The sequence below is a fragment of the Morus notabilis genome, unplaced genomic scaffold (assembly GCF_000414095.1).
Source record: "Morus notabilis unplaced genomic scaffold, ASM41409v2 Scaffold1196, whole genome shotgun sequence".
NCBI classification, from domain to species: domain Eukaryota; kingdom Viridiplantae; phylum Streptophyta; class Magnoliopsida; order Rosales; family Moraceae; genus Morus; species Morus notabilis.
The window spans coordinates 77,293-104,698 of record NW_010361429.1 but is presented as its reverse complement, the minus strand read 5'-3'; the positions used below and the strand labels follow the sequence as shown (position 1 = coordinate 104,698).

Below are 27,406 nucleotides of genomic sequence, written 5' to 3'. Positions count from 1 at the left end.
GGAAAGAGATAAAAAAAATAAGAGAAAATTTGATACAATAATATATTTTTGTTATGAAAATTAAGAAAATGCAAAACTAAGAAGTAAAACTTTAGAGGGAGAGTGTGTCATTAATCTTGTAAAGATATATAAAATGAAGAGACTTAAAACTCTATTTATAAAAAAAATTTCGGCACGGTTTCTATTATAATATTAAGAAAATAAGTAATGAATATATGTTGTAATTATTATTTTTGAATTTTATTTTTAATTTTATATTTAGAAATAAAGTAGGGGTATAATAGTAATTTAATATAAATATTATGAGTGAGAGTCACAATTTCATGGGGGTATAGAATTGCCAATCTTTAATCCTAAATTTGAGTGAGGTCTTCTAATTTTACTCTCATTTTAGGATAAAATAAATAAACAAACATAAGATTAACTCTCATTTCTCAATCTTAATAAGTAAACATCCATCAGTTTCTCCCGTTTGTTTTCGTTTGCTTTTCATTGCTGCCGTACCGTTGTTGTTGTTCGACTTTTGTTGTCGTTTGTTGTTTTCTTGCCGCTTTCATTATTTTATTGTCGTTTTATTAATTGTTGGCCTATAGATCACTACCAAATCATTGGCTAGAATAATCTTGCAAACAAAAATTTTGGCTCCAAACGCAGCAAAAACGTCTAGAACAGTTGAATTTTGGCTCTTCAGAGTTTCTTTTTTCTTTTTCAAAATATCAAAATAAAGTAGAAATAAAACCAATTTGACTGAGTTTGAGCATTGAATTTTGGTTCACAACAATTTAAAAAATTCCATTTCTCAACAAAAATTACAAAGAAAATGTGATGGTCTTCGCCCAAAAGCCAATTGTATGAGTATTGAGTACCACAAACTTTTAAATAATGTCAAAAGGTCCAGATAAAGCCAAAAGAGACATGTTTTGAACTTCAACTATATTAAATTAAATTAAATTTATTTTCAACTATGTTTTGATGCAAGAATTAAATTCATTAATAAAAAATATTAATAGAAGTTAATTAGTAGATAGATTAAAAAACTATTATTAAATTTAATTATTGCATCAAATATCATATAAAATTTAATTTAATTCTAAAAAATGAACTTCAAATTTATAATTGTACACGTAGGCCCACTACTCCATTTATCCACTTACACACAATTATTCCATCTCTTGTCTTGCATGTTCATTGAGTTTACTTTTCAAAAAAGACAAGCAAATATCCCCTGTTCCTCACATACAATGTATTTCCCACGTTTACATCCATCCACCATTGAATTTCTCATCACAACCTTGACCAACAAATCGATCGGCTCAAAAAAGTCTCATTATTTTTCCTCTATTTTCCCCACGTAACAGCAGACCAAACACCAGGTCTATCGATATACTATATTATATCCGTGTGTCTTCATAGGTCTGTGTGCGGGTAATTGTCAACTCTAAAGGCACTGGTTTTAGAGAGAGAAAAAGAGGAGAGAGAGAGAGAGAGAATGGAAGGAGAGAGAAGAATTGGGGTGGCGGTGGATTTCTCGGCGTGCAGCAGAAAAGCGCTGAAATGGACGGTGGATAACGTTGTCCGGGATGGGGATCACCTTATCCTGATTAACGTACAACCCGAAGGATACTATGAGGGAGAGATGCAGCTCTGGGAGGCCACTGGTTCTCGTACGTTTAATAATTACTCTCTCTCTCTCTCTCTCATCAATGATCTCTTTAGATAATTGATCTTGATCATTATTTTTCCAGGAAAATAAAAGGGATGATTTTTCTTTGGTGGAAATATGTCTAAGAAATTGAAATCTGTTTTCAGATCACCAAATAATGGCTACTGAATTGTTAGAAAGTGAAAGTATGAAATTAAAATAATTCCGAAAAGGAAAGATTGTGCCTTTTTTTTTCCTTTGGAATATTCTGCTATTAATATTAACTTTAATTTGTGTTCTTATCTCAAGGTTTTTCTATTGAAGTTCAAGCTTTCTTTTTTTATGTTATTGTTTTTATGAAGGGTATATGAAATTTGAACCATTAATTAATTTGCAGCTTTAATCCCTCTAAGTGAATTGTGTGATCCCCACACTCAGAAGAAGTATGGGGTGAACCCCGACCCTGAGACTCTTGACATTGCCAGTACCATAGCAAGGCAGAAAGAGGTAATTAAATTCTCTATTAAAATTTGATTAAGCTTGTTTGGCATAATGTTGATTAATTAGGGTTGAAAACCATGTTTAGATGATGATATTTGGGATTTAAGCAGGTTGTGGTGTTGATGAAGATCTATTGGGGTGATCCCCGTGAGAAGATATGTGAAGCAATTGATAAGATCCCTCTTAGCAGCCTTGTTATTGGTAACAGAGGCCTTGGCAAAATTAAGAGGTAACTAAAACTTTATTTGAAAAATCCCTTTTTGAGTTCACAATGGAAAATCTGACTCAGTGGGGATAAATTTTTAGTACATTTGGATTTTTTCCCCCTTTTTCACTCCTATATAAGTCGCATTTGGTGACTAGAATGTGCTTTTTAAGTAGTCCACTTTTTGATGTTTTTGTGATGCGAATCATGTGATACATTTTAGACTTTCCTCTGCTGTACATAAATTTTCCTAAATTTTCATCTTTTGAGGAAGGCTTTTTTGAAATTCTGGCCCTAGTTTGCCTTAAACAAATGTGTGACTTATGAACATAGTGACCTTAAATGGAACGTGGATAAAAGTTCCTAAATTATGAAGGTTAGAACTTAAAAGTGTCTTTTGAACATCTGATTTTGATTAGATCTGTTAGTATGACATTAGGGATGGGTTTTATATGGTTAGATTGTTGTATTTCGATTAAACACAAGGGAGATTTTGTCATTATTTGTTTGACTTTAGTTGGTTGCTGATAGAAACCTGATCTAAACAAGAGGAATTTGAATAAAATGGAACTATTATTGATCAAAAACAATGATAGAACAATTAGGAAATCTAATTGAGATAGTGTTTGAGAGACTATCTAACTCTCCCATCCTGGCTTCCCAAACCCTGAAATGAAATCCCAAAACACTCAGACAATCCAGAATTCAGACATTTCCCCCCTTCACATCCCCTCCTATCCTCTCGTTTATACTAATATTTGCCTAACAAACTCTTTGGCTAATAACAGAATTCGAACAAATTGCGTTTTTGCTAGCTAACCAACTACAGGCCTTAACAGTCACAAGTACTACTTTTGGGATTTGATTGAATTTTGGTTTGGTGTCGTTTCTTTTGCAGGGTGATCTTGGGAAGTGTTAGTAACCACGTGGTAAACAATGGCCTCTGCCCTGTAACTGTGGTCAAGCATGTGCCTGCAGATCACCATGAAAGCTAAATCCTTAATTTGTTCATAATATTTAGTGAACAATGCTTTGTGAATAAGTGCAAAGTTCATCCCTTTAATGGGTTTCTTTTGCCCGTCGGACTTCTATTATCTTTATGTAATTTAGTGTGGAGTTTTAAGATATCAACACTTGTAAGTGTGTCGAGAAATTTATCTAATTCCAAACTATATTGGACTATGTGTATGCTAGTTTATGTTGCTGTGTACGTAGAAATAAATTGCCTTCTTGTAGGTTTTAAATGTATTGCTTGTTTATTTTTTTATTTCTTTTTTGTGTTTTTTTTTTCTTTCCTTGGAAAAGCTATGGGGATAGAGGGTAGTGTATTAGATAAACCCCGAGTGGCAGCATATCTCCGTGTGGCAGATAGATGTATAGATTTTGGGCTAATTTAGTAGTCCTGTAGATTTTAAAAAAGTTCTTGTTAGTTGTGCTGAAAAAAAAATCACAGTTACAAGTAAATTATAATTATACAAATATTGCTGGTTTCAAAAACAGTGTAATAACGATTGATAAATTGTGAGATTGAATAGTTGTAGGTAGTTAAGAAGATTAAAATAGACATGATATGAAATTTAAATATGTATAATTTTGATGTTATTAAAAAATACTTGTTTAACTTTAAAAAGAGAGAGAGAGAGAGAGAGAACATAGAGAGAAATAAAGAGAGAGAGAGCTTGAAGAGAAAGAGAGAGAGGTGATGAGTCTGATAAGAGCGTTTAATGGTATTGTGATAATTAAACAAGGGTAATTTGTGTTTTAAAAAAATTCATTAAAAGGATCCTACAGCTTTCCGCATAAGCCATAAGCAGAAGCAGCCTTCGATCGATTTTTAGCTTCTGTTGTGGGAACCTTCAAACTTCTTGCACAATTACTTTTGAGGTTTTTTACCAAACGCAATTTAACTAAAAACTTAATAGAGAAGTAATACTGGCTGTTGAAAAAGCATTACCAAACCGGCCTTTTGTGCGACAGATGTATAGGTCTCTCACGAAGTGGATTGTCTTTGGCCCCGTTTATTTCGCCGATTCGAGTTTAAATTTGAGTTTTGCTACAGTAAAAACTCTTAAAAACAGTCACATCTAACTTTTTTGCTACAGTAAAAAGCTCTCACACAAAATCACATCTCAACTCGAATTAGAAACTCGAATCAACGATGTCATCTAGATAAACGTGTTGAAGAGATACAGGCCTCGTTCACTTCATGGATTCAAGTTTTTAATTCGAGTTGAGATGTGATATTTTCTGAGAACTTTTTACTGTAGTAGAAAAAGTTAGATGTGATATTTTCTGAGAATTTTTTATTGTAAAAACTTAAAACTGAAAACTCAAATCGGTAAAATAAACGAAACCTTTGAAACTTGTTGAGGATTTACCGAATGACGGGTAATAATGGATTGCTTGCTTAGAAATTTTTGAATGCATGGTATTATCTGTTAAAGGATGTACTTAATAAAAGTTGCTCCATGGTCGTCACTTTGTTGAGTTCTGAGGTGGTTGCTTTACTTGGATCCTGATAGTTCTTCATGAGCTTTCAATTTTATTTTAATTTTTTGGTTTTGGTAATTGGCATTCCCGTTATTGTTAATATTTAATGACGGTTCAAACAGGAGAATTGTGTGATGTACCTTGTAATTAATAACATCAATTCATCAAATTATGGTTTTCAAACTTCACATAAGCTGGAATAGCAACCACTAATAGTCGATCAATGTATCTTCTACGTGTACTCTGTTTATATATATATATATATATATAATTTTATTTTTTTTTTTCATTTTTCAACTTTGAAAATGCATAATAAGATAACATCCATGACCATTCCCATTTTAGTGGTTTTCTGTTTGTTGGAATTGGATAACATTAAAGTTGTAAAGTTGAATTAGAATCATACACACAAATAAAATCCTATGGTTCCATAAACGTGTATTAGGACTGTTATTAATAGATCAAATTAGAACATAAATTTAAGGAAACTTAATGAAAATCTCACGATAAAAGAGCTACACAATACAGTCAATGTGTTGAAATCTCCAATTCTTAAATTATCTTTTTTTAGGCAAGAAGGGGATAAGAAAATGCCCATTATAGTAAAAAAAAAAAAAAAACCCCGAAAAACAGTGCAATACCAAGAAAACATAACAATAGTCAGTATTTGTAAATCGCCCTAGTTTTTCTCATCTCCATTTTCTTCATTTGTCTTCTTCTCTTTAACTCTCTTCCACAATCCCCACCCAAAAAAAAAAAAACATAAAAGCCATGGAGCTCATAAACCCTTTATTTCTTTTTTCCTTCATTCTCTTCATGACACCAACATCACACTCCATTTGCGTGGCTCGCCTCCACAACTCCACCACCGCTTCTCCGCCCCCGCCGCCGCGAAAAACAACCCCAACCGTCTCATCAGCACCATCAACATCCTCGGAAACGACGTCGTTTCACGCCACGCCGGGAAACCCACAAGTCGACGTCCACGGCGACGGCCTCTTCTCCCGATCAACCATCCCGGTCAACCCGAGGCTGAAGCGCCTCTGCTTCCAGACCGACTACCCTTCCCTCTGCCTCTCCTCCCTCTCCCCCTTCCTCGCCGGCAAGTCCTTCTCAATCACCTCGGCCCTGGCCGCCGCCATAAAGGCGGCGTCCCAGCACGCTAAGCAAGCAGCCGCAACCGCCGCAAAGCTCGCAGCGTCCCGCGAGGCGAACGAGGATGACAAAGAGGCGATCGGGACGTGTAAGGACAGCTACGAGGACGCGCTAGACAACCTGCAGCAGGCGGCGGAGGCGGTGCCGTCGCAGGATATAGGGACGGTGAACAGCATGCTCAGCGCCGTCGTCACGGACTCCGAGAATTGCGGAGACGCGACGGAAGGGACGGAGGCTGGCACGAAGTTGTCAAAGTATGATGATAAGCTTAGGAAGTTGGCCAGCAATGGCCTTGCCATTGCCTCGCTCATAAACTGATGATTATATAATATTTGAATGATAATGAGATCATAATCAACTGATCATGTGTTTGAATATATACATACATATATATATATAGTGCTTTTGTTAGATTGTGTTCGGATTTGGTGGTAGGAATAATAAAAAAGAAAATTGTTATGAAAGGATTCTTTAATTTGTAGTAGTGTTTATTCGTTTTATTGTTGTGTATACATGGATTCGTCTTTTCCTGTCGTTTTAGTGCAAAGAAAGTCCTATACTGCTCACTGTCTAAACAGAGTATAATAACTTCTATATTTACAAACAAACAAAAAAAAAACCATTGAGTTGATACCTGTACTTTTTATAATATTAAAATAATGTTTTAAGAAATATTTTTTTGTACTTTGGAGCTAATTTTTGAAAGATAAAATGACACTTTTACCTTACTCATTAATTAAATGGAAACCAATAACTTATAAAAAAAGTCTGAAAATATTTTAAATAATTAAAACTAAAAAAATAAAATACAAAAGTCGTGTTTGGAATTGATCTGTTTTTATTTTTCACATTTTTAAAAAAAAAAATGAAAATATTTTTAAAATAACGTTTAACGCAATAAAAATAAAAAACAGAAATAAAAATAATTTTTTTAATTTAGTGTAAAATGAGAGATAAATAAAAAATAATTTTTAATTGTTTTTTATTTTTTATTTTCGTTTTCTCCTCTCTCAAGCAGAGAGAGACATTAATGAGTTTTTATATTAAAAATAATTTTTTGATAAAATTAGTAAACATATTTTTAAAAATAATTTTTGTCTGAGATTAAAAATGTTTTTATTTTTATTTTTATATAAAAAATAAAATTATTTTAAAACGAGTTCTAAACGCGCTAAAAAAGTTTCTTAGAAATTAGGAGTGTACAAAAAAATCATAAAACCGAAACTGACTGAAACCGACCGCTCAAAACCGAAAACGACGATGCCACATGGAACCGAACACAGTCGGTTTGGTTAACCGACCGACTTCCTCAAAAGTCGGTTCGGTTTTGATTTTGCGTGTAGAGAGTCGGTTAAAAACCGAACCGACCGAGATGGAATTTTTTTTTTTTTTTATGTTTTCGTTTTGTTTTACGTATGACAATTTAAATATTTTTTAAACTTATGTTTGTGCAATTATCAATTTTGATATTGTACTTTGTATTCATTTATTGTGATTACGTGTTTGCAACTTTACATTGAAAGAAAGTTTTACATTTTTTCGTAGTTACGGGTAAAAAATGCAATTAAAGATACTGGTAACTTGATGATTAACTGAGGTCATCTTCCTGATTATCAAAACCGAATTGAAACTGAAATTCGGTTAACCGAACCGAAAATTGTTAGATGCGGTTCGATTTCGATTCTAATTTTTAGAAAATTAAAATGGTCGGTTCAGCTATCGAACCGATCAAAATCGACGGAAACCGAACCGATGAACACCCCTAAAATTATTCGAGAAAACTCCCACTCCCCCGTCTAATCCCCCACTACCCCACCACCCTCCTCCGCGCTGTCGAACTGGCGCCGGCCCAGTCCTTCTAACACCTCGTCGACACATCTAAACCACAAAAATCTTGCGATCAATTCCGCGTGAGGATCTGGGCTCGCCTCAGGCTGGGAAATGACAGTGGCTGGCCGTATAGGGGTGGGTTGCCGTGAGTTAGGTCGACCCTCAGAACAAATGATGATGGCTGGGTATCCTCAGAATCGGTGTTCTTCGGCATAGTCGTCAATGGAGATAATGAAAGGGGTGTTCAGATTTTGGCTAGGAGGCTGCTTGTGGTTCGGTTTGGCGGCGCTAGGCGGATCTGGGCGAGGGAGGTGAGTATCGCGAACGGGATTGCGGCTAATTTCAATTGTTTGTTCATGTTTGTTGTTGAAATTCTAATCTCTAATCTGATCTGGGTGAGGGAGATGATGAAGGGAGGTGTTCAGCTTTCGACTAATTTCAATTATTTGTTCATGTGTGTTGTTGAAGTTCTAATCTCCAATCTAATATGGGCGAGGGAGATGATGAAGGGAGTGTTCAGATTTCGGCTCATTTTAATTGTTTGTTCATGTGTGTTGTTGAAGTTCTAATCTTCAATCTGATTTGCCTCGGTGATTTTTGTTGTTTGATTTGGCCCGTTCATTTCGCTGATTCGAGTTTAGAATTTGAGTTTTGTTACAGTAAAAAGCTCTCACAAACAATCACATCTAACTTTTTTACTACAATAAAAAATTCTCACATAAAATCACATCTCAACTCGAATTAAAAACTCAAATCAGCGAACTAGACGGGTCCTAAATTTTTCTTTAATTTACTTTTTCTTCATTTGGATTTATAGGTAAAAGTAAGAATATGTTATTTTTTCTTTTTTTATAATACTTAAATCTTTTAAATTATTTAGAAATTTTCAAAATTTATCAGTTTTTTGGTTGATTAAATAGTAGGGTAAAAATGTTAATTTACATTTTAAAAATGGGCATCAAGGTAATAAAAAGACATTTTCTAAAACGCTGAAGTATTATTTTAATATTATAAAAACTACATAATATAAATTTAAGGTATGTTTAGTTTGTGGATTTGTGTCATGATTTGAATCATGGTTTGTGGTTCGTTATAATATTTTTTCTCATAAAAAATACACGTAAATCAAGAATAATTCTGAATCTATGAATTGAACGTTCACTATGTTTTACTATAATACGGCGTATGACTTTGAGTCTGTTTGGTTGGAGGATTCGTTCTCTGATTCGAATCATGGTTCATGATTCGCTACAGTATTTTCTCTCACAAAAAATACACGTAAATCAAAAATAATTTTAATCTCATGGTTCTAATCCATCAACTAAACGGGCTTTTTATCTCAAAAGAATATATCAAATTAATAAATTACTTAATTGAAAAGAAAGAAAAAACACTCAATTATTATTTCTCATGCGTAAGGATCAAAAGATGCCTCATATATATTCTTCCCCTAATTAAGAACGGTGAAGAAAGAAGGAAAGCACGGAAAAGAAGACCCCCACAAAGGTGAGAACAAGAAGCAAAATCGCCACAACAAAAACCACAAACGACAGTGTCGTTTTCTTGGCGCACCCACTCATGAGTTTCCCCCACTTTGAATGCAAATTTTTTGTGTGGTACTCATGCACTTGCTCAAGAAGCCTCAAGTAGTAGGAATCCTTTGCGGTAACTTTCTCTCCAAGCTTCTGAAACATCGCAACGACATCATCTTCCTTGCCTTCTTCATAACTCAAAACACGCCTTTCCCCAAGCAATTCCACATCCTTCTTTGATTTGACCAAGCAATGCATGAGAAAGGCATAAGATGTCGTTTGTTGTGTGTCCGCAAGGTGCGTCTCAAGTGCGATGAGGTTCCTGAGAAGCTCCTCCGTACACTCTTTGATTTCGAGTTGTGGGATTGTGAGGACCCCACGATGGTGAAACGTGACATCTAACAAGCTATAAGTCCACCCCCTCTTAAACCTTATCCCGGCTTTTTGCAGCCTCGTTGCCGACTCCAAACCCTTAGGATCAGAAGTAGTACAACTCGTTTTATTTGGCAAAACCCTCGCCGGTATGATGCACCGGCGGATTAGGTCGAGAAAGTGGTACCCTTCTTGGTTGAACTTCTCATGAAGATATTGCAAGTCTCCAGGGACCATGTTCCTGAAAAACCTAGAGGCTAGTTGATTAAATGACATGGTACATTGCGGGGGGATAGGGACAATGTGGAATATTTGTAGGAGGACAAATAGTGGGATTTGGTTCTCTAGCAAAATCATGTCACTCCTCAACTCATAGAGCGACCCGGGGGTGGTGAAAATGGTGTCGTTTCGGCGTCTTAGACCCTTTATGGAGAATTTAAGGAAGAGTTCAATGATGAAACAACAATCGACTAGAATGATTTCGACAAAGTCGTTGCTCTTGATGTTGTTGAATTGTTCTCCATAACATTTTCTTATCCTATGCTCGGACTCCTTTAGGGCTTTGACACAAGCGTCTATTGTTGCTTCCAAGTTTGGTTTTCGGTTGAGGAGTGAGGCTGTGTACTTCCACTTATGGTCTTCTATCTCTAGAGTTTTGGTTGCCTTGTGATGGATAGGGCCTATTGAGACCTTCGATGGAGTATACTCCTTGTCGTTTTCGCTTCGAGGGATTCTGAAGATGAAGACTAGTTTAGAAACATCTTCCATCTTTTGCTTCATTTTAGATACAAGTTGATGAGAACCTTGATCTCCTTCTTCTCCTTCCATTTCTTCTTTCACTTCAATGATGTGTCCTTCTTTGGATTGTGATCCTTCTGATCTACTACTTTCTTCCATCTGGCTGAAAATTTTTGAAGGAAAAAAAAAGATTGAAAAAAAAAAACACAAATAATAGCAAATGTAAGTAATCAATATAACATTGCTAACGAATTAGCATTACCATACATTTTCTTGAGTTGTAGGAGGCTTTACGTTTTTTTTTTTTTTTTTTCCCTCAAAGTTATTATGATTTGATCTCACGTACTTATATTTTTCACTAATTAATTTGGATGGAAAAAACAAAAAAGAAGAACCTATAACAGCAAATGTAAGCATTTAGATCAGAACAATATTGGTTATATGTCATCACTTACTATGGATTTCATTGATTGGAGTTCTTTGTAGATGATCTTGTATTATATTTTTCACTAATTATTAATTAATTAGTGATTTACTCCATAGTTTGGTGGACTAAATTTCATTCAAGTACATTGGTAGTAGACTAATGTATAGATCAGAAAATACTAAGATGACTCTTGATCAAGTAAAATACTCAAATATCGGTGCTAATTAGAGACTGCAGTTTACCTATTAATGGGGTTTGTCTATTGCCCAACTACCAATTGTAGTGAATAAGTACTCATTCAATAATAATAATAATAATAATAATAATAATAATTAAATAAATAAAAACAACAACAACAACATTGACATCACACACACACACACACACACACACACACATATATATATATATGTAAAGTCATAGCAGAAAAGTTCTAAGACACAATATATTTAAGTAAAATACTCAAAGATCTCTTAGCAAAGGGGAAAAAAAAGGGTAAAATACTCAAAGATTGGTGTTAAGAGCTAGTTTACCTTTTCTGGAATTTCTCAAATTACCCAATAACCAAAATGTGGCCAAAATGCTTGAACTGGGTTTGTTCAGCCAACTCAGCAAATAGCAATTCTTAATTCCTATCAGCTTTCATAATTGGTAATCAATTTTTGCATCTTAGAACTTGAATGACTAGTGTGACCAAGAAAAAATAGTACTTGATAGGAATAAGGAATCCAGGGTAACTTGAGAAGAATGGCAAGAGAAACTGAAAAAAAAAAAAAAAAAAAAAAAAAAAAAAAAAAAAAAAAAAAAAAAAGAACTTCAAAGATGTCAGTAGTAATACTGGGGTAATCTGGAAAGAATTTTTTAGAAGCACCAGCAGAGAGAATTGCTTTATTCTAATGTAAAGCTAAATATGATTACTTAATACTGAATGCAAGGATTAATTACAGTAAAATGGCTGTGGCCTTTTTGGTCTGAACATAATTATATGAATTTGATTTAATTTTTCTACACTTGGTCGGCTAGAGTTTTAAAATGTAACACCCATTTAGTCTAACCTTAAAGTTACCTAATTATGCTAGGTGTCGTTACTCTTTTAAAACTTGTTTCTAACTTACCTTGAGTTTTCTTTTGATTGGTAACATTAAACTGTGGGACAAATTTGAACTTTTTAACACTTTCTTTGCACAATGGTACAAAAACATGATTTTAGTATTTCTTTTGACTGATGTCATATACAGTATAATACATATCTCAAAAATAGATCTGACAGTTCTTACATACAAAAAACAATAGCATAGTAAATAGTTAGTAACTTAGGGCCTCAAACAAGTCAGCATCGTCCATATACAAAAGTCCTGGTACTAAGGATGACGTCAACCAACCACCAAAATAATGTACATCTAATGTCGGGATGTGTCTTCATCTGCATCGCCATAAATAAGTGAGCTAAAGTCCAGTAAGTAGAATAAATGCATGAATAAGTAATTTGAACATATAACATCACATCTTAACCTCAGCCTTTCCTATTGTTCCATTTTCTTTAGTATATTATTAAATATTCACTTTGTTGCCTTTTATTTCATCACTTGTATGCACAATTGTCGTGGCTCTATCATTTTTTTTTCAGACCTTGTGGCCATTATTAATAGCATCATGTGTCTCCATGAGACTTAGTGCTCCCATACCTTATGGCCTTCACAATGATTATCATATGTCTCCCAAAGACTTAGTGGTCCCAGACTTTGTGGCCAAATAAATATCATATGTCTCTCATAGACTTAGTGGTCCCAGATTTTATGGCCAAATCATTCTCATGTGTCTCCCAGGAACTTTGTGGTCTTTAATATCCCCATTGGGATTGTTTTAGCCTTATTACTATTCACCACAAATTATCACTCCTTTTTATTACTTTGGTGAATGTTTATCAACCCATTCCTTATATAACATTTTCTTGTATGTTGCACTATGTACATACTTTATGCATTATACATATACATCACATAATCAAGTATCACATATGTACTATGCACAATTATTATGGTAATATAGGTAATATTCTACTTACCTCGAGCCTTATTGAAGCTCTCTGATATCCTCTCAGGGAATCCGGTATTCCACTCGCCTGAAATATTGAGTATTTTAACTAACATTATACCCGACCAATAATGACTAATAATTATGCATTAAGGAGCTCATTTTCCTAATTTACACCTCCATTTAACATCAAGCCTCCATGACCAGACTTATATTTAATCCTCTAAAACATTACAAGCCTCTATAACAAGATTAAATTGAGTTCGTGGGTGAAAGAACGTGTAAAACAGAGTAAAAACCCCAATTTAGGTGACTTCTATAATTTTCCCAATTTTTACTAATTTTTTTTAATATTTAAATAATTATTTTAAGTGACAATCATAAAAAATAGGAGTTTACAGGACTTACACGCAAGAAACGGCACCAAAAACGGACTCCGGGGCCCTGAAAACCCTTGACTAGGCTGGCCTAGTCAGGCCGTGGCCCAGTCAAGCAACCCCAAGGACGTGTCTGGCTGGGCGGCCCTGGCCTGCTTACGCGCGCATAGGCAAGCGTCCACTAGGCCCAGGCGTGTGCCTGGTGTGGCTTGGTGCACGGGCAACACCAAAATATGGCCTAACTCCCTCATTTTTTTATCCAAATTAAGTCAAATTTTTTTCTAAAAATTTTGGCATAGTTTTTCCTTCATTTTAACACTCCCTAAAGCATAAAAACATATGTTTTGTAACTTAAACAAATTTAAATTGACCAAAACTCACAAAACATCTTGAAACCACAAATTCATCCAATACCACAAACTGGATCAGCCTCAGATTTTAGGTTATAACTCCCAAATCAAATTGAATTTGCCAAAACTGTTTTAGTGGAATTTATTTAACATATAAATGAGCATACCCTGAGAAATTCAGCTCATAACAGGCTTCCTAGCCTAGGTAACCAAGTACAAACCTGAACCGGTTTTGAAACAATCCTGTTTCTGGACAGCTTCCACAAACGAACTTCAAACCAGCACTTTCCTATTGAATTTGCTTATGCCCTTTTATGGGGATCCTCTTGACACATAAGAGATCATGCTGTTCAATTTTTGAACAGACTTGAACACAGAGCTAACACCGAAATAGTGGCTTATCTTACTCTAGTTTGAGTTTTCTTGCGATTAAGCACCCAAAACTTACTAAACCACCAAAGATTTCTCTTATCCTCACTTGAGCCTTGCTGGAAATGGAGTTTTCAGAGGTTGGAGAGTCGGACTTAGAATTTTTAAGGCTGATAGCTTAAGCTGCTTGCTTAATAAACTTTTTAAACAACCTAGCAACCACCTTAAGTACTTCACCATGAAGTACTCTCACCTAAGCTTCCCTTGTGTCAAATTTCCAGCATATAACTTCTTTCTTTAAAGTGTAAAACACTTTTACAAAAGCCCAAGTACACCTTAAGTCATAACCTATCATTTTTCTTTCCAAATCAAGCGTATGTGCTCGTAGCGATTTCTTGTATGTTATAGATTTCATCTATAAATCTTAAACCACTCATAATCAAAACCTTACACCAATATTTCTAAAACCTTCCATACATTATAAAACATGCTCTAATGAACTTCTAAAGCAACTATAACCTCCCAAAACCCTAATCTAGGCTCGAAAGTCCAAATGCTGAAAATTGTGTCAAACTAGGGTTTCTAGAGTAGTCTCACCCTATAATTCACGTGAAACTCACGTCAACCCTTCGTAATCAATCTTATCCTCTTATATACTCATTATAAATTGTCCCTTACTATATTTTGGTCTATTCACCCAACAAAACGCATACTAAACCTTCCCGTTACATCTAAAGTCGACCGTTTTACTCATTTTTTTGTACTTTTAAAATATTTGAACTCCGTTACCTATTAAGTTCCATATGAAATCATTCTTAAACTTCTTATCCTTCATTCCCACTTACCGGATTCACCTTTAAGAAAACCTATAACTTATGAATATAATATACACATTTAGCACTAAAATGTACCTTATTAACCTGATCATGTACCTTGATGACAGATCAAGCATATAACTCATATGCATATAAATGTAAAATCATATAATGCATTGACCAACTAGTATGTGAGAAATCTGGGCATCACATAAAATTCTGGGGGTGGAGCCAAGAATAAAGATGGCGCAATATGCTTTTCATCACAAACATGTATCATGTGATGAAAAACATATTGCTTCAGCGACAAGTCGTTTTGTTTTAATATAAACTACACGTCGTTTATTGAAGGAGATGGACAGTTTCAGAAGAAACGACATCTAGGTTTTGAGGACAAAGTTAAACGATGCCATTACCAGACTTTAAATAAGGCAAAACTATGTCGCTCATAACATTCCGACAACAAATAAAGCCAGATACATTCAAGTTCCAACTTCCTACCACGATCCACGGGCTAAATTCTGTTGACCAATAACTTGTCGTTTGGTTAAGTAAACGACAATAAACCTCCCACATCAAACGACGTGAAGTTTCTCATCTAAAAAAGTAGATAGAAGATGAATCTTATTGGATAAACGACTATTAATATGAAGAAGAAAAAAAAACGACTATAAATATGATGGAAAAGGACAGGTTTAAGGACAACAAATCTTTCCTATAAAAAATTACACGTCGTTTATTTATTAGAAGAAAGCTTCAAAATATAAACGACATGGAGTTTTAATTCTTCAAACATCAAACGTCGAACAACATGATATTCTAAGGGAAAAAAAAAAAGAAGAAAAAGACATGTTTTGCCTCGCATTTCGGGCAATTAGCAATAATTTTTTTGTGGACTTCCGGAAATTTGTTTCATGTAGCTTGGCAAGGAAACTTTGAGGCATGGGTACAGGACCCCTTACATGTAAGACCTATTGCTCATGCAATTTGGGATCCTCATTTTGGCCAACCGGCTGTGGAAGCTTTTACTCGAGGGGGTGCTCTTGGCCCAGTGAATATCGCTTATTATGGTGTTTATCAATGGTGGTATACAATCGGTTTACGTACTAATGGAGATCTTTATAATGGAGCTCTTTTTCTATTATTTATTTCGGTCATATCTTTAATAGCGGGTTGGTTACACCTACAACCGAAATGGAAACCGAGCGTTTCGTGGTTTAAAAATGCCGAATCTCGTCTCAATCATCATTTGTCAAGGCTATTCGGAGTAAGCTCCTTGGCTTGGACAGGACCCGTCCTCCTCTCTTTGAAACAAGGGGCGCTTCTGGTTCTGTCGGTGCTTGAAACAATTTTGTCTTCTCCATATTACTATATCTCTAGAGTCAATAATTTTATATGAAGAACTACTGAACTCAATCACTTGCTGCCGTTACTCTTCAATTTTCTGTTGAGCTGTAGAGGTACTCAAATTGGATCAGTGATCGATTTCTAGGTTTACGACTGGTTTTTTAAAATCAATAATTAGGGGTGTAAAAATTGAGTCTGAATCCGACTAATCCGCCCGATTCGACCCGATCCTACATGAAAATATAGGGTTATTTTTTTTTTTTTTAAAATCAGATTCAAATTGGCCCAACCCGCCGCGGGGCAGGCATTTTTTAACCCGCTATGCCCCGACCCGGCCGTGAATACTCATTTTCACTTGGGGTAATCTTAAGTCTATAACCCTAATCACTTCACGCCTCCCTCGCCTCCTTCTCAGTTCCTCTTCTCACTTCTCAGTTCCTCTTCTCACTTCTCAGTCTCTCTCATTTCCACCTGGACTGTTTATGAACTTTATGCTTTTGGACTGTTAAAGAGCTACTTGGAATGTTTTTTAAATATGCAGATTGCAGGCTATGGATGTTATGTTAATGCTGTTGAATGTTTTGAATGTGTTAGATTATATTTACGTATGTACAGTTTTTTTTACATGTTCATAGTTGCTTATTTAGTTGTTGAATGGTAAAACTAAAAAATTGCAATTGAATGAAATGAGGTCTGAAACAAATCACTATTTTGAAAACAACATGAAAACTTGATGCTTAGTAGGAGAACTTCAATTTTCGGCCTCTTGTAGCCCAGTGGGAGACCAGGGGAGTGACACATAGACTGCCCTAATCAACATTCAGGCCCGATCAACCTGCAAAACCGAGCCTATCCGAGATAACCCGAAGAGTTATGAGTTTGTAGTACTAATATGGGTGTTGCGATCTAAATTTTTCTCAACTAATTAGTACGGCTCGGCCTAAATAATAAGCCCAACTCGAGCCTACCCAATCGATTTACACCCCCTACCAATGATCTCAGGAAGAAGAAGACGACCCCAACAAAGAAGAGTAAAGCCAGGCCGCCCAAAGTTCAAAGAATCTGTTCTTTGTTGCTTTTATTTTTCTCTTCTTTTTTGTATTTTTTTTTTTTTTGGGGTCAAAAACCGAAGAAAAAATATTAGCAGATCGCTTCAGTTGAGTTCCCAATTCCCAATTAGCAAAACGAGTGTCGTTCCTCTTCTGAGCTCCCAACATTCTCTCTCTCTCTCTCTCTTCTGATATTCGCATGAGCTCTTCTTCTTACTTAGGATCCTCGGAAACCCCAAAATCCGTGTCTTTGTGGGCGTCGAAACGATGGCGTTTTGGTGGCCTCTTCTCGTTTTGGCCTTCGCTTACGCTCTCTGCAGGTTCCTCTTGATGCTCATTCCCCCAAATGTCCCTTCCATTGACGTCGACGCTTCTGATGGTACTCTCTCTCTCTCTCTCTCTCATCATACATATATATATATATATATGTATATATGTGTTTGTATATGTTTATATGTCCGTTTTGATTTTTTGTGTGTAATGGATGAATCAATGCAGTGATGGACGACAAGAATCAGATCCCAGAAAACAGTTTCATTTATGTGAGTTTCTTTTTTTTTTTTTTTTTGTGTATGTTGGCCTTTTCATTTTCATAGATTATTTTGCTCAGTTCTGGAATTTTTTTTTGCTATTATTAATGTTGTTAGTTTCTGCTACTTTGACATGTTTGAGTTAATATGATCTCTGTGGATAATGCTAAAGGAGGGAAATTTGAGTTAGGTTTGATTACTCCATAATTGATGTGAATTGGTTTGCTTATACTTGGATATATCTAGTATATTAAAAGATGACATTTTAGTCTAATTTTGGTGATATCTAGTTTGCAAGATTGGGATTTAATTTGGGTTTCTTCCAAAGGAAAAAAGTGAAAAAAAATGGAATGGTGATTGGGTCTCATTTTTGGCGATTTTATAGTTTCCAAGTTGAACAATGCCTGGATTTATAAATAGTCTAAAGAATAGCATTTTGGTCCCATCCAGTTCTAGTGATTTTCTAGTTTGTAAGTTGTCTCAATATAGAACAATGAGGAATGCTTTTAGGGGTTAAAAAACTACATATTTAATGTAAGAAAGAGTTAGAAATAAACAGAATTTGGGGAATACTTGTTAGTCACTTCATGTAACTTGTATTGAGTGAAGCATACTATAGAGAAGGTTCTTAGTTGTTAGTGATTTTTTTCTTTTTTTGGTCCCCTAAAAATATGCTAGTCTTGGTTTATGTCTTGGGTTGCAACCAATTACCGTATATCGTCCTCATTTGTATTTTTCATAAATTTTCTTGTGATAAGTTGAGTGAAACTTATGTTCCTCCAATTGGTGTTTTCTCTATTCAGATACCCCCAAGGGGAAGGACCCAGTCGGATACGAAAGTTCAGTGCTATGAACCCGCAACTATGAAATATCTCGGATATCTTCCTGCTTTGACACCTGATGAGGTTAGTGACGATGTCTATGGTTATGCATTGTTGTGACTGGAATTGATTTGCTGTTTTTCTTGGACTAGCTAGCTTTCTTCTTGTTCTCTTTTCTGTTGGCGTTCCACAATTGGTAGGTAGGACAGTTGTTTTATGTACCATGCGAAATGATGTTACAACAGTTTTGTCAGCGAGGAGGATAAAGTAAAAAACAGAAAATAAGAGCATATTCAGTATTGTCTAAAATTGCCATTCAAATTTATATTTCAGGTCAGGGTGCGTGTGGTACAGGCAAGGAAGGCACAGAAAGTATGGGAAAAGAGTAGCTTCAAGCAAAGACGTCAGTTCCTTAGGATACTTCTAAAGTATATAATTGAACACCAAGAGCTTATATGCGAGTAAGTACTTTGTTCTTCTTGGACAGAAAAATAATTTCTTTCTAACCATTACTCTTTCCTTGTTCTTTCCCATCTTCTTTGCTTCCTTTTTCCCTTTGATTGGAGCCTAGAAGATATTGATATTCACTTCTGTCTTTCTAGATTTCATTATTCTATTAAGCTAAGTATAACTTTTATACTTATTGGTTTGTCGTTTTCATTAGAATTTCTTCACGTGATACTGGAAAGACAATGGTCGATGCCTCTTTGGGAGAAATAATGACAACTTGTGAGAAGATCACCTGGCTTCTCTCAGAGGGTGAGAAGTGGCTGAAGCCTGAATACCGGTATTTTCATCATGCTATTTCTATGTTATTCCATGTCATATTGTTTTTATCAGAGTGTTGGTAATCCATTCCATTGTGTTTGCATTTTATTTTATTTGCTTATTGCTAACTATCTCCTTGATATATGTTGGAGTCAACTTGTCTACCAGCACTATGTCGGTTTACACATTGAAGAATATTTCCTTCTACCACCTCAGTTTTATAATCTTTTAACATAAAGGTGTTTGATATTTCCAGATCTTCTGGACGATCAATGCTTCACAAGAGATCGAGAGTGGAATTTCACCCACTTGGTGTTATTGGTGCCATCGTTTCGTGGAACTATCCTTTCCACAATATTTTCAATCCAATGCTGGCAGCTGTCTTTTCAGGAAATAGTGTTGTGATTAAGGTACTTAATGTTCTATTATTGTTGTGATTAAGCTATTAAGGTACTTTAAATAATGTCGTATTATGTAATTTCTTTTCCACCCTGTGATTTTGGATACATTTAAGCTTTGTGAAATTGAAAATGATACACCTGTCTATTTCCGTAGCTGTTTATATGATCTGATTGGTGATTGCCTAACACCTTATATCCATATTCTGTTGCTGCATCTGATGTGCTGTTGTTTTCCAATTACGATATGGATATTAGGGTCGTATATTGAGATAGTTTTGTTTTATTGTCTATTTTATTCAAGTAATATTGAACTTTAATCTATGATTTGGCAAAAAACGTGGTACTTGTAGGTTTCAGAGCATGCAAGTTGGTCTGGATGTTTCTACTTTAGAATAATCCAGTCAGCCCTTGCTGCTGTAGGAGCTCCAGAAAATTTGGTTGAAATTATCACCGGGTATAATTTCGATTTAAACTTTTCCTTTGAATTCATGTTCTGTATTTGGCCTTGTTTCTTGTCTTACCTGCAACAGACAATGTTTGTCAGGTTTGCTGAAACAGGAGAAGCTCTGGTGTCTTCAGTTGACAAAATAATATTTGTAGGGTCACCTGGTGTCGGTAGGATGGTATGGCATTCTTATCGTTGCTTTAATATCTTACTTTCTTTCTTAAAGAGGTTCCCTGGTTCTAAAATTCGTAATTCTCCTTTTATATAACTTCCAATTTGTAAGGTGAGATCTTTGTCCAATCAGTGGCGAAAAGATTATGATTAATTTATTTCTTATGGAAGTACAACATCTCAATTATTATTTCCAAAGGGTAGATTTTATTTGAGAAGATCTGCCTCTGGGACCCTGGGTAGAAGACCTTATAGGATGTCTATTATTTCTCATCCTTAAGTATTTATGAATTCTTTCAAGTTCTGTATCTCTTCAACTTGTCTTTTGAAATTGTGAAGTCGGTTCCAACTCTAATCTCTCTGTATAATCTCATTGGCTGCCATACTTGCTTTTTCTGCAGATAATGAGAAAAGCTTCAGAGACACTTATACCAGTTACGCTTGAACTTGGTGGGAAAGATGCATTTATTGTGTGCGATGATGTTGATGTGGAACGTGTATGAAAATTCTGAACTGTACTTCTGTGTTGTGGTTGTCGATAAGGCTTTGACATTCTTACAAGATTTTTGATTTATAAATTGCTTTGCTCAAGTGATTTTATTCTGGAGTGTCATTTGTTCTAATATTATTTTTGAAAATTCTATCTAGGTCGCACAAATTGCTGTCCGGGGTGTTCTTCAATCGAGTGGACAGAACTGTGCAGGAGCAGAGAGGTTTTATGTTCATAAGGACATTTATTCTTCCTTTGTTAGCCAAGTTGCCAAAATCATTAAAGCTGTTTCAGTGGTAAGTATCTTCGCCTCTGATACATTCATTACGTCCGATAATCGCTAGTGCAGTTGTAAACTTTGTTTTTGAACATTTGGGATGAAAAGTCTATAGCCTGTGCCTGCACTGTATGTGTAAAATCGTCTTTAAAGTGCTATAACAGTAATTGTAGAAGGCGTTAAACTACCTACATTTGAATTAGAATCCTGTCATATTTATCTTTTCTATTTATGGCTGATATTCAATTGCATGTTACTTATGATTTATCTTCTAAGGGAGCAGATTGGAATCTTTTTTTTTCTTCATGCCTTGTTGAGACACGTGCATAAATTGTACAAATTAGTGTAAATGAAACTAGGTACGATTTCAGCTGGTTTCTATTGAGATGAATCTCCAGTTGTGTAATCAAGAACAGGACATTTCATTTGTGAACACATAAAATATGCTCGAGTGTAAGTACTAGAACTAATGTGTGGCAAAGCATTTTCATTGTTGTAAACTCTCGAATCTATCTTCTGTTCCAGGGCCCACCACTTTCTGGAAGGTATGATATGGGAGCCATATGCTTGCAAGAGCATTCTGAGAGGCTTCAAAGCCTTGTAAACGATGCCATAGAAAAAGGAGCAGAAATTATTGCTCGTGGAAGCTTCGGCCATATTGGTGAAGGTGCAGTTGATCAGTTTTTCCCCCCAACTGTGCTTGGGAATGTAAAACACACGATGAAGTTGATGCAGGAAGAGGTAGCAGAAATCCTGTTCTTTTGTCTAAAATATGATTCTCATGAGTTTTCTTTGATTCTTGACATTTAAATCTTCTATGCTTTATTCCCTTCAAGTAATTACGGTTGCTTGTTTATAGGATGGAAAAGAAAAGGATGTGAAAATTTACTAGATAAGTAGATATAGCTAAGGTATAGAGGGTATCTTACATCTTCTGCTGCTTACATGGAGAGATGTTTCATAATTTATGTAGGCATTTGGACCAATCATGCCAATAATGAAGTTTAGTACTGACGAAGAGGCTATCAAGCTTGCAAATGACTCAAGGTATGGTCTTGGCTGTGCTGTTTTTTCAGGAAGTCAGCGACGTGCCAGAGAGATAGCTTCACAGATACAATGTGGAGTTGTTGCTATAAACGATTTTGCATCAACTTACATGTGTCAGGTAATTTTTCATTTGATTGCTAGTGCATTTGGTAGTGGTAAATTTTTCCCCTTTATTAAAGATGTCTCATGGTTTTTTTAGTCCCTGCCATTTGGTGGTGTAAAAGACAGTGGATTTGGAAGATTTGCTGGTGTAGAAGGATTGCGTGCTTGCTGTCTTGTGAAATCCGTTGTCGAGGATAGATGGTGGCCATACATCAAAACCAAGATACCAAAGCCTATTCAGGTCAGATTTGAAAATTAAAACTTCTAACCCTTGTAGAAATCTTTAATTTCACTTCAGAGAAACTACTCCCCTAAAAAATTACTGATTCTGTTGTTCTTCCAATCACAGTATCCGATTTCGGAGAATTGTTTCGAGTTTCAGGAGTCGCTTGTTGAAACACTCTATGGCCTGAACATATGGGATCGTCTGAGAGCATTGGTCAATGTTCTAAAGATGATTTCGGAGCAGCAAAACGCTTCTGATAACAACAGCAGCAGCACGAGAAGAAATGACTAAGCATGACGCGTGAGGCTTAGCGACTTTTTCAACGGTTCAACAGAGTCAAGCACCCATGTTTCAAGGATATCTGGGACTTTAGACTTCCTATTTGTGCAACAGCTAGTGTTGAGCACTGTCCTAATTGTCTTTTAGTTTTTGTGTCGAATTACATTTGGTAATATATTTATCTTTTGGAAGGAAGGAAATAGACCAAATTATGAATTATGAGAGGAGTAAACAATAGGAAATCTTTACGTTTTTTTTTTTTTTTTTTTTGAGAAGATGCAACCCCTTGTTTTGCTCTAGTGCACGTTTATAAAAACCGTAGATCAAAAGCGAATGGTTAAAAAGATGTTCAGGTGTTGCTTTTTAACTCTTCACATAGAATTAGGAGTGCTTTAAACTTCCTATTTGTGGTGGGAGCTATTAAGTACATTCAAAATTTTTAAAATGAGTGCTTAATTAATGAAGTAGGCCCTACATTCAAGAATGCTAATCAGCATTGCATTTGGGGAGCTCCGCATAACTCAGATGAGCAACGCGACGCGGTATATCATGATGGAGCATCATGACTTTTTCTTCGCCTCATTCTCTCTGCTATCGTGGACGGGGAGCTTCCGTTAAGGCCGGAGAAGGCAGAGATCCCTACGGCGGCGTCGAACTAGAATCACGAGTGACAGATTCTTGCTCATGAGGCCGGAATCACGGAGGGTAGATCTCCGATTGGAGTTCATTGGTGATTTTTCTCTCAGATTTCTGCCACCTTTCTTTCAAGAACTCAAAAGCAGTACCGATTTGTTTGTGGAGTGGTTTCCCAAATTAAACCAATTATCTAGATCCCAAATGCTCTTATTTTTTATTCACCGGTAAATAGGGTATTTAACGGTATAAATATGGTATTTAGGAGAATTAAAGACAACTAAATTGTTTTGTTACTATTATTTGTTATTTAGTCACGTTGTTTTAACTCCCTGAACATCCAAAACATAAAACGGCACCTCATTCAACTAAGAGAGATCCCATGCTCAAAACTTTAGAGCAGCTAGCAATGTATTTAATATATATATATATATATATATATATATGTTTCAGTAATGGAAACACCATATGAAACTCCTACTAGTCCATCAAAACAAATGAGGGTGACGTAGGAAGTGCGGTGGGCCAGCAAAGATGCTTAAGTGGGAAGGGAATTAGTCGTAAAAGGGCTCCCTAAACTGGATTTACCTTGTCGGAAACTTTGCCCATCCCTGTTAAACAGCGTTTTCCACGTTTTTGTTTTTGGTTAATGTTGAGTCGGCAAACAGAATTGGCTTTATTTGGGTGGAAACTTCCAACACGTGAAATGGATCTTCTTCAACTCCTGCTAACCTAATTTCAAATTGGAAACACCAGGAGCAATTATTGTTGTTATCATCATCATTATCGTCTGAAGCTTTCAAAATTTTAGTGGACGTTTGGTTTATAGATTTAAAATTATAATTCAGAACCATTATTCATTTTGCGTATGTTTTTAATGAGAGAAAAATATTGTAAAGAACTATGAATCATGATTCAGAATCATGAACGAATATAGAAAACAAACATGCCCTTAAATATGTGCTAGTCTTGCAAGTGTTTAGGCAACAACAACCGTAGATGACCTCGGCATACCCCGAGAGCTAATTTGGGTGTTAAAATACCCTGCTTTGCCGGTGAGTTCGGTGGGCGGGTCGATGAAGCGGCAATGCCACCTCCTCCTCTGTTTTATCGTTGCCTCGTGCTCAGACACTTCATCAAACAAGTCCAAGCCAACAATGCCTGCATGGTGTAACATATAAAATAAATTTGAGTCTCACATCTTTTAAATTTAAACGTAAAAATGCATACAAATTTTAAAAATATTAAGACTTCATTCAGTTCGTTCATTCGAATTTTTAATTCGAGCTGAGATGTGACTTTATGTGAGAGATTTTAATTATAGTAGAAAAAATTAAATGTGACTTTTTGTGATAGTTTTTAACTATAGTAAAACTGAAATTGAAAACTCAAATCGGTGAAATAAACAAGCGCTAAGTCACTAGACTCAAGATGTTTGAAGATAAACTACAAGCCCTTGGAGTCCAACAACGATAATGATATTAGACCACAACAAGCTCAAATGAGTAAACACAAACTTCTAAGATCATTGGGTTTGCTCAGCTAATAGGATGTTCTTTATATGTTATTTTAATTTAACGCTCCATTACATAATATCATTCAAATGCTATATTGAAAATATTGACTTTCAACGGTTGTGAATGTCGACTCATTCGATTAAATGATTTTAAAATACCAAAACTACGATTTAATGTCACACTTTAGCATATACTATATTAAGTCCAATTTCTATACCATGACAGAAAAAATGCTGTAAATTTAAAAAATATTATGCTATAATTTATTATCATTTTTAAAAAATGTTATGCACTTTAAACATAAATACTAAATATGCTATATAAAGCATTTTTCCTGGATCTATCAGTCCGATCTCTCCGCTATTACCATAGACCCCTGAAAAAATTTATAATAAAAGTGTGGGTGTATCAGGGGTCATTGGTAGTGAGAGCAAAAGTAAGTCTGTGTGATTGTAAAACATTTTCTCACACTAGATTTCTATCTGAGTCCCGTTATTGGACCTTTGGGGTAGTTCGCCATTTGTGATTGTTCGGCTGTGTTTAGAGTTGTTTTTGTTTTTATTTTTTACATGTTTTGAGAAAAAAAAAATTAAAACGAGAGAGAAATGGTGTTTGACACAATTAAAAATAAAATATAAAAATGAAAATGATTTTTTGATTTAGTGTAAAATAAAAAAGAAATGAAAAATCATTTTTAATCGTTTTTTATTTTTTGTTTCCGTTTTCTTCTCTCTTGAGCAGAGAGAGAGATATTAATAAATTTTTTTATGCTGAAAATAATCTCTTTATAAAATTACCAAGCGCATTTTTAAAAATAATTTCTGTCTGAGATTAAAAATATTTTCATTTCTATTTTCATACAAAAAAATAAAATTATTTTAAGACGAGTTCTAAACGCACACCTCAGTTTCTTGCTTGCATTTTCTTTTTCTCAGGGCTTCTTGAATTTGCTGAAGATGACTTGAGGCGTTTTGTGGAAAGAATCGTAGCACAAGGTTGGGTTTCTGGTTTTGGCAACATTAGAGCCATGGCCTTCTTATACCGTCAGCTATATAAAGACAAAAGTCATCCAAAACAAAAAATAATTGACATTGATGAACTATTTAAGTGCTTTTGAGTGGACCATTTCTGTGTAAGGCTCCTTTCTGCATTTTAGAAGGTTAATTTGTAAAACAGTTCATTTTCGTCAGCAAAAAAAGAACGGAGTCTAAACTATCACTCTTCTAAAATGTTTTCTTTTTCAAACATTTCGTTCTTTATTCTGTATAAACATGGACATTTAATCTCTTTTTCTCTTGTCTTTGTCTCTTTATTTTCTGATTTAATTACTATTATCATAATTAAGGATACGAACCATTTATATATGGCTTATCTGTAAGCCAAGCGTTTTTTTTTCCCTAATCCCAAGACATTTTGGTTTCAGGCCTGCCGTTCTTTTCAACTGAGCTAGGTCTTTATCTATTCTATGAGATGAGTTACTACAAAAGGAATTTTTTTTTTTTTTTAAAAGAAAATTGGTGTATGCCATCTGATTTTTATCAACCTGACTGCATAGTGATGATGCATTTATAAACATTGTGAATTAACAATTACTGCAACTCATGAAAAGAAGGATTTTCCTTGGCACTATTAGAAAAGTGTGTTTGCAAGTTGACCACCTGAACATCATTGAAGAACAACAACGACAAAGGCTTAATTTAGTAGTGCTGTAGATTTTAAAAAAATTACTTTTAACTGTGCTAAAAAAAAACATCTATTATAAAAAGTAATTAAGTATTTGGTAAATTATAATTATAGTAGCTATGCTGATTTCAAAATCAACGTAATAGCGTTTGGTAAATTATGAAGTTAAATTGTTGTGGATAATTAAAAATTACGACTATATTATAATATAATATAATATATATAATTACAATATAATATATATTTATTATAATAAAAAATTATTATTATATCATATATTATAATATAGAATATAACAATATTATTAAAATGGTTAATATAATTACAATATTATAAAACATATTATAATAATACATAAGAAATATTAATATTTCAGTTATAATATAATTAAAAATTATAACTATATTATAATATAATATAATATAATATATTATATAATCATTATTATATTATATTAAACAAATATATTATATAACATAACGTGTAATACACTATAATATATATTAATATTAGAATTATAAGATTATATTATTATTTAATTATATTATTATTAAAATAATAAATATAATTATATCAATATAATATATTATTTTTATTATAAAATAATAATTACAATATCATATTATAATTATAATATCATATTATTAAAATAATTATAATATAATTATAATATAATATTATATGATAAAATAATAATATTAGAGTTATTAATATAATTATGATATTATTTGTTACAATATTATTATTATATTATCTTACGAGTCTGAATTTTAGATTGAGAAG

The 27,406-nt window shown here is 34.5% G+C and overlaps 4 protein-coding genes across 4 annotated transcripts; 3 read left to right on the top strand and 1 right to left on the bottom strand.

The window, feature by feature from the left end:
• Nucleotides 1–1,412: 1,412 nt before the first annotated feature.
• Nucleotides 1,413–3,530, top strand: LOC21387706 (universal stress protein PHOS32). Its single transcript, XM_010099485.2, has 4 exons — nucleotides 1,413–1,664; nucleotides 2,040–2,149; nucleotides 2,254–2,372; nucleotides 3,247–3,530. Exons 1-4 carry the CDS (start codon nucleotides 1,490–1,492, stop codon nucleotides 3,341–3,343), a joined length of 501 nt encoding a protein of 166 aa, XP_010097787.1. The 5' UTR covers nucleotides 1,413–1,489; the 3' UTR covers nucleotides 3,344–3,530.
• A 2,079-nt stretch (nucleotides 3,531–5,609) lies between these two features.
• LOC21387705 (pectinesterase inhibitor) lies at nucleotides 5,610–6,311 on the top strand. Its single transcript, XM_010099484.1, has one exon. It carries the CDS (start codon nucleotides 5,610–5,612, stop codon nucleotides 6,309–6,311), a length of 702 nt encoding a protein of 233 aa, XP_010097786.1.
• A 2,966-nt stretch (nucleotides 6,312–9,277) lies between these two features.
• LOC21387704 (UPF0481 protein At3g47200) lies at nucleotides 9,278–10,624 on the bottom strand. Its single transcript, XM_010099483.1, has one exon. The coding sequence runs from the start codon at nucleotides 10,622–10,624 to the stop codon at nucleotides 9,278–9,280; it is 1,347 nt and encodes a 448-aa protein (XP_010097785.1).
• Nucleotides 10,625–17,180: 6,556 nt separating this feature from the next.
• Nucleotides 17,181–23,117, top strand: LOC21387703 (aldehyde dehydrogenase 22A1). Its single transcript, XM_024166516.1, has 14 exons — nucleotides 17,181–17,612; nucleotides 17,732–17,775; nucleotides 18,567–18,668; nucleotides 18,918–19,045; nucleotides 19,249–19,371; nucleotides 19,609–19,762; nucleotides 20,104–20,207; nucleotides 20,298–20,376; nucleotides 20,771–20,866; nucleotides 21,018–21,155; nucleotides 21,662–21,877; nucleotides 22,110–22,301; nucleotides 22,383–22,526; nucleotides 22,635–23,117. The coding sequence occupies exons 1-14, from the start codon at nucleotides 17,501–17,503 to the stop codon at nucleotides 22,800–22,802; spliced, it is 1,800 nt and encodes a 599-aa protein (XP_024022284.1). The 5' UTR covers nucleotides 17,181–17,500; the 3' UTR covers nucleotides 22,803–23,117.
• Nucleotides 23,118–27,406: the final 4,289 nt, after the last annotated feature.

Excerpts from the sequence above, each read along its gene's own strand:
- LOC21387706 (XM_010099485.2), top strand. The coding sequence starts at position 1,490 with ATGGAAGGAGAGAGAAGAATTGGGGTGGCGGTGGATTTCTCGGCGTGC. Across the intron at positions 1,665-2,039 it reads CTGGGAGGCCACTGGTTCTC|CTTTAATCCCTCTAAGTGAA; the intron begins GTACGTTTAATA and ends ATTAATTTGCAG. Across the intron at positions 2,150-2,253 it reads CCATAGCAAGGCAGAAAGAG|GTTGTGGTGTTGATGAAGAT; the intron begins GTAATTAAATTC and ends GGATTTAAGCAG.
- LOC21387705 (XM_010099484.1), top strand. The coding sequence starts at position 5,610 with ATGGAGCTCATAAACCCTTTATTTCTTTTTTCCTTCATTCTCTTCATG.
- LOC21387704 (XM_010099483.1), bottom strand. The coding sequence starts at position 10,624 with ATGGAAGAAAGTAGTAGATCAGAAGGATCACAATCCAAAGAAGGACAC.
- LOC21387703 (XM_024166516.1), top strand. The coding sequence starts at position 17,501 with ATGGCGTTTTGGTGGCCTCTTCTCGTTTTGGCCTTCGCTTACGCTCTC. Across the intron at positions 19,763-20,103 it reads GAAATAGTGTTGTGATTAAG|GTTTCAGAGCATGCAAGTTG; the intron begins GTACTTAATGTT and ends TGGTACTTGTAG. Across the intron at positions 21,878-22,109 it reads TGAAGTTGATGCAGGAAGAG|GCATTTGGACCAATCATGCC; the intron begins GTAGCAGAAATC and ends TAATTTATGTAG.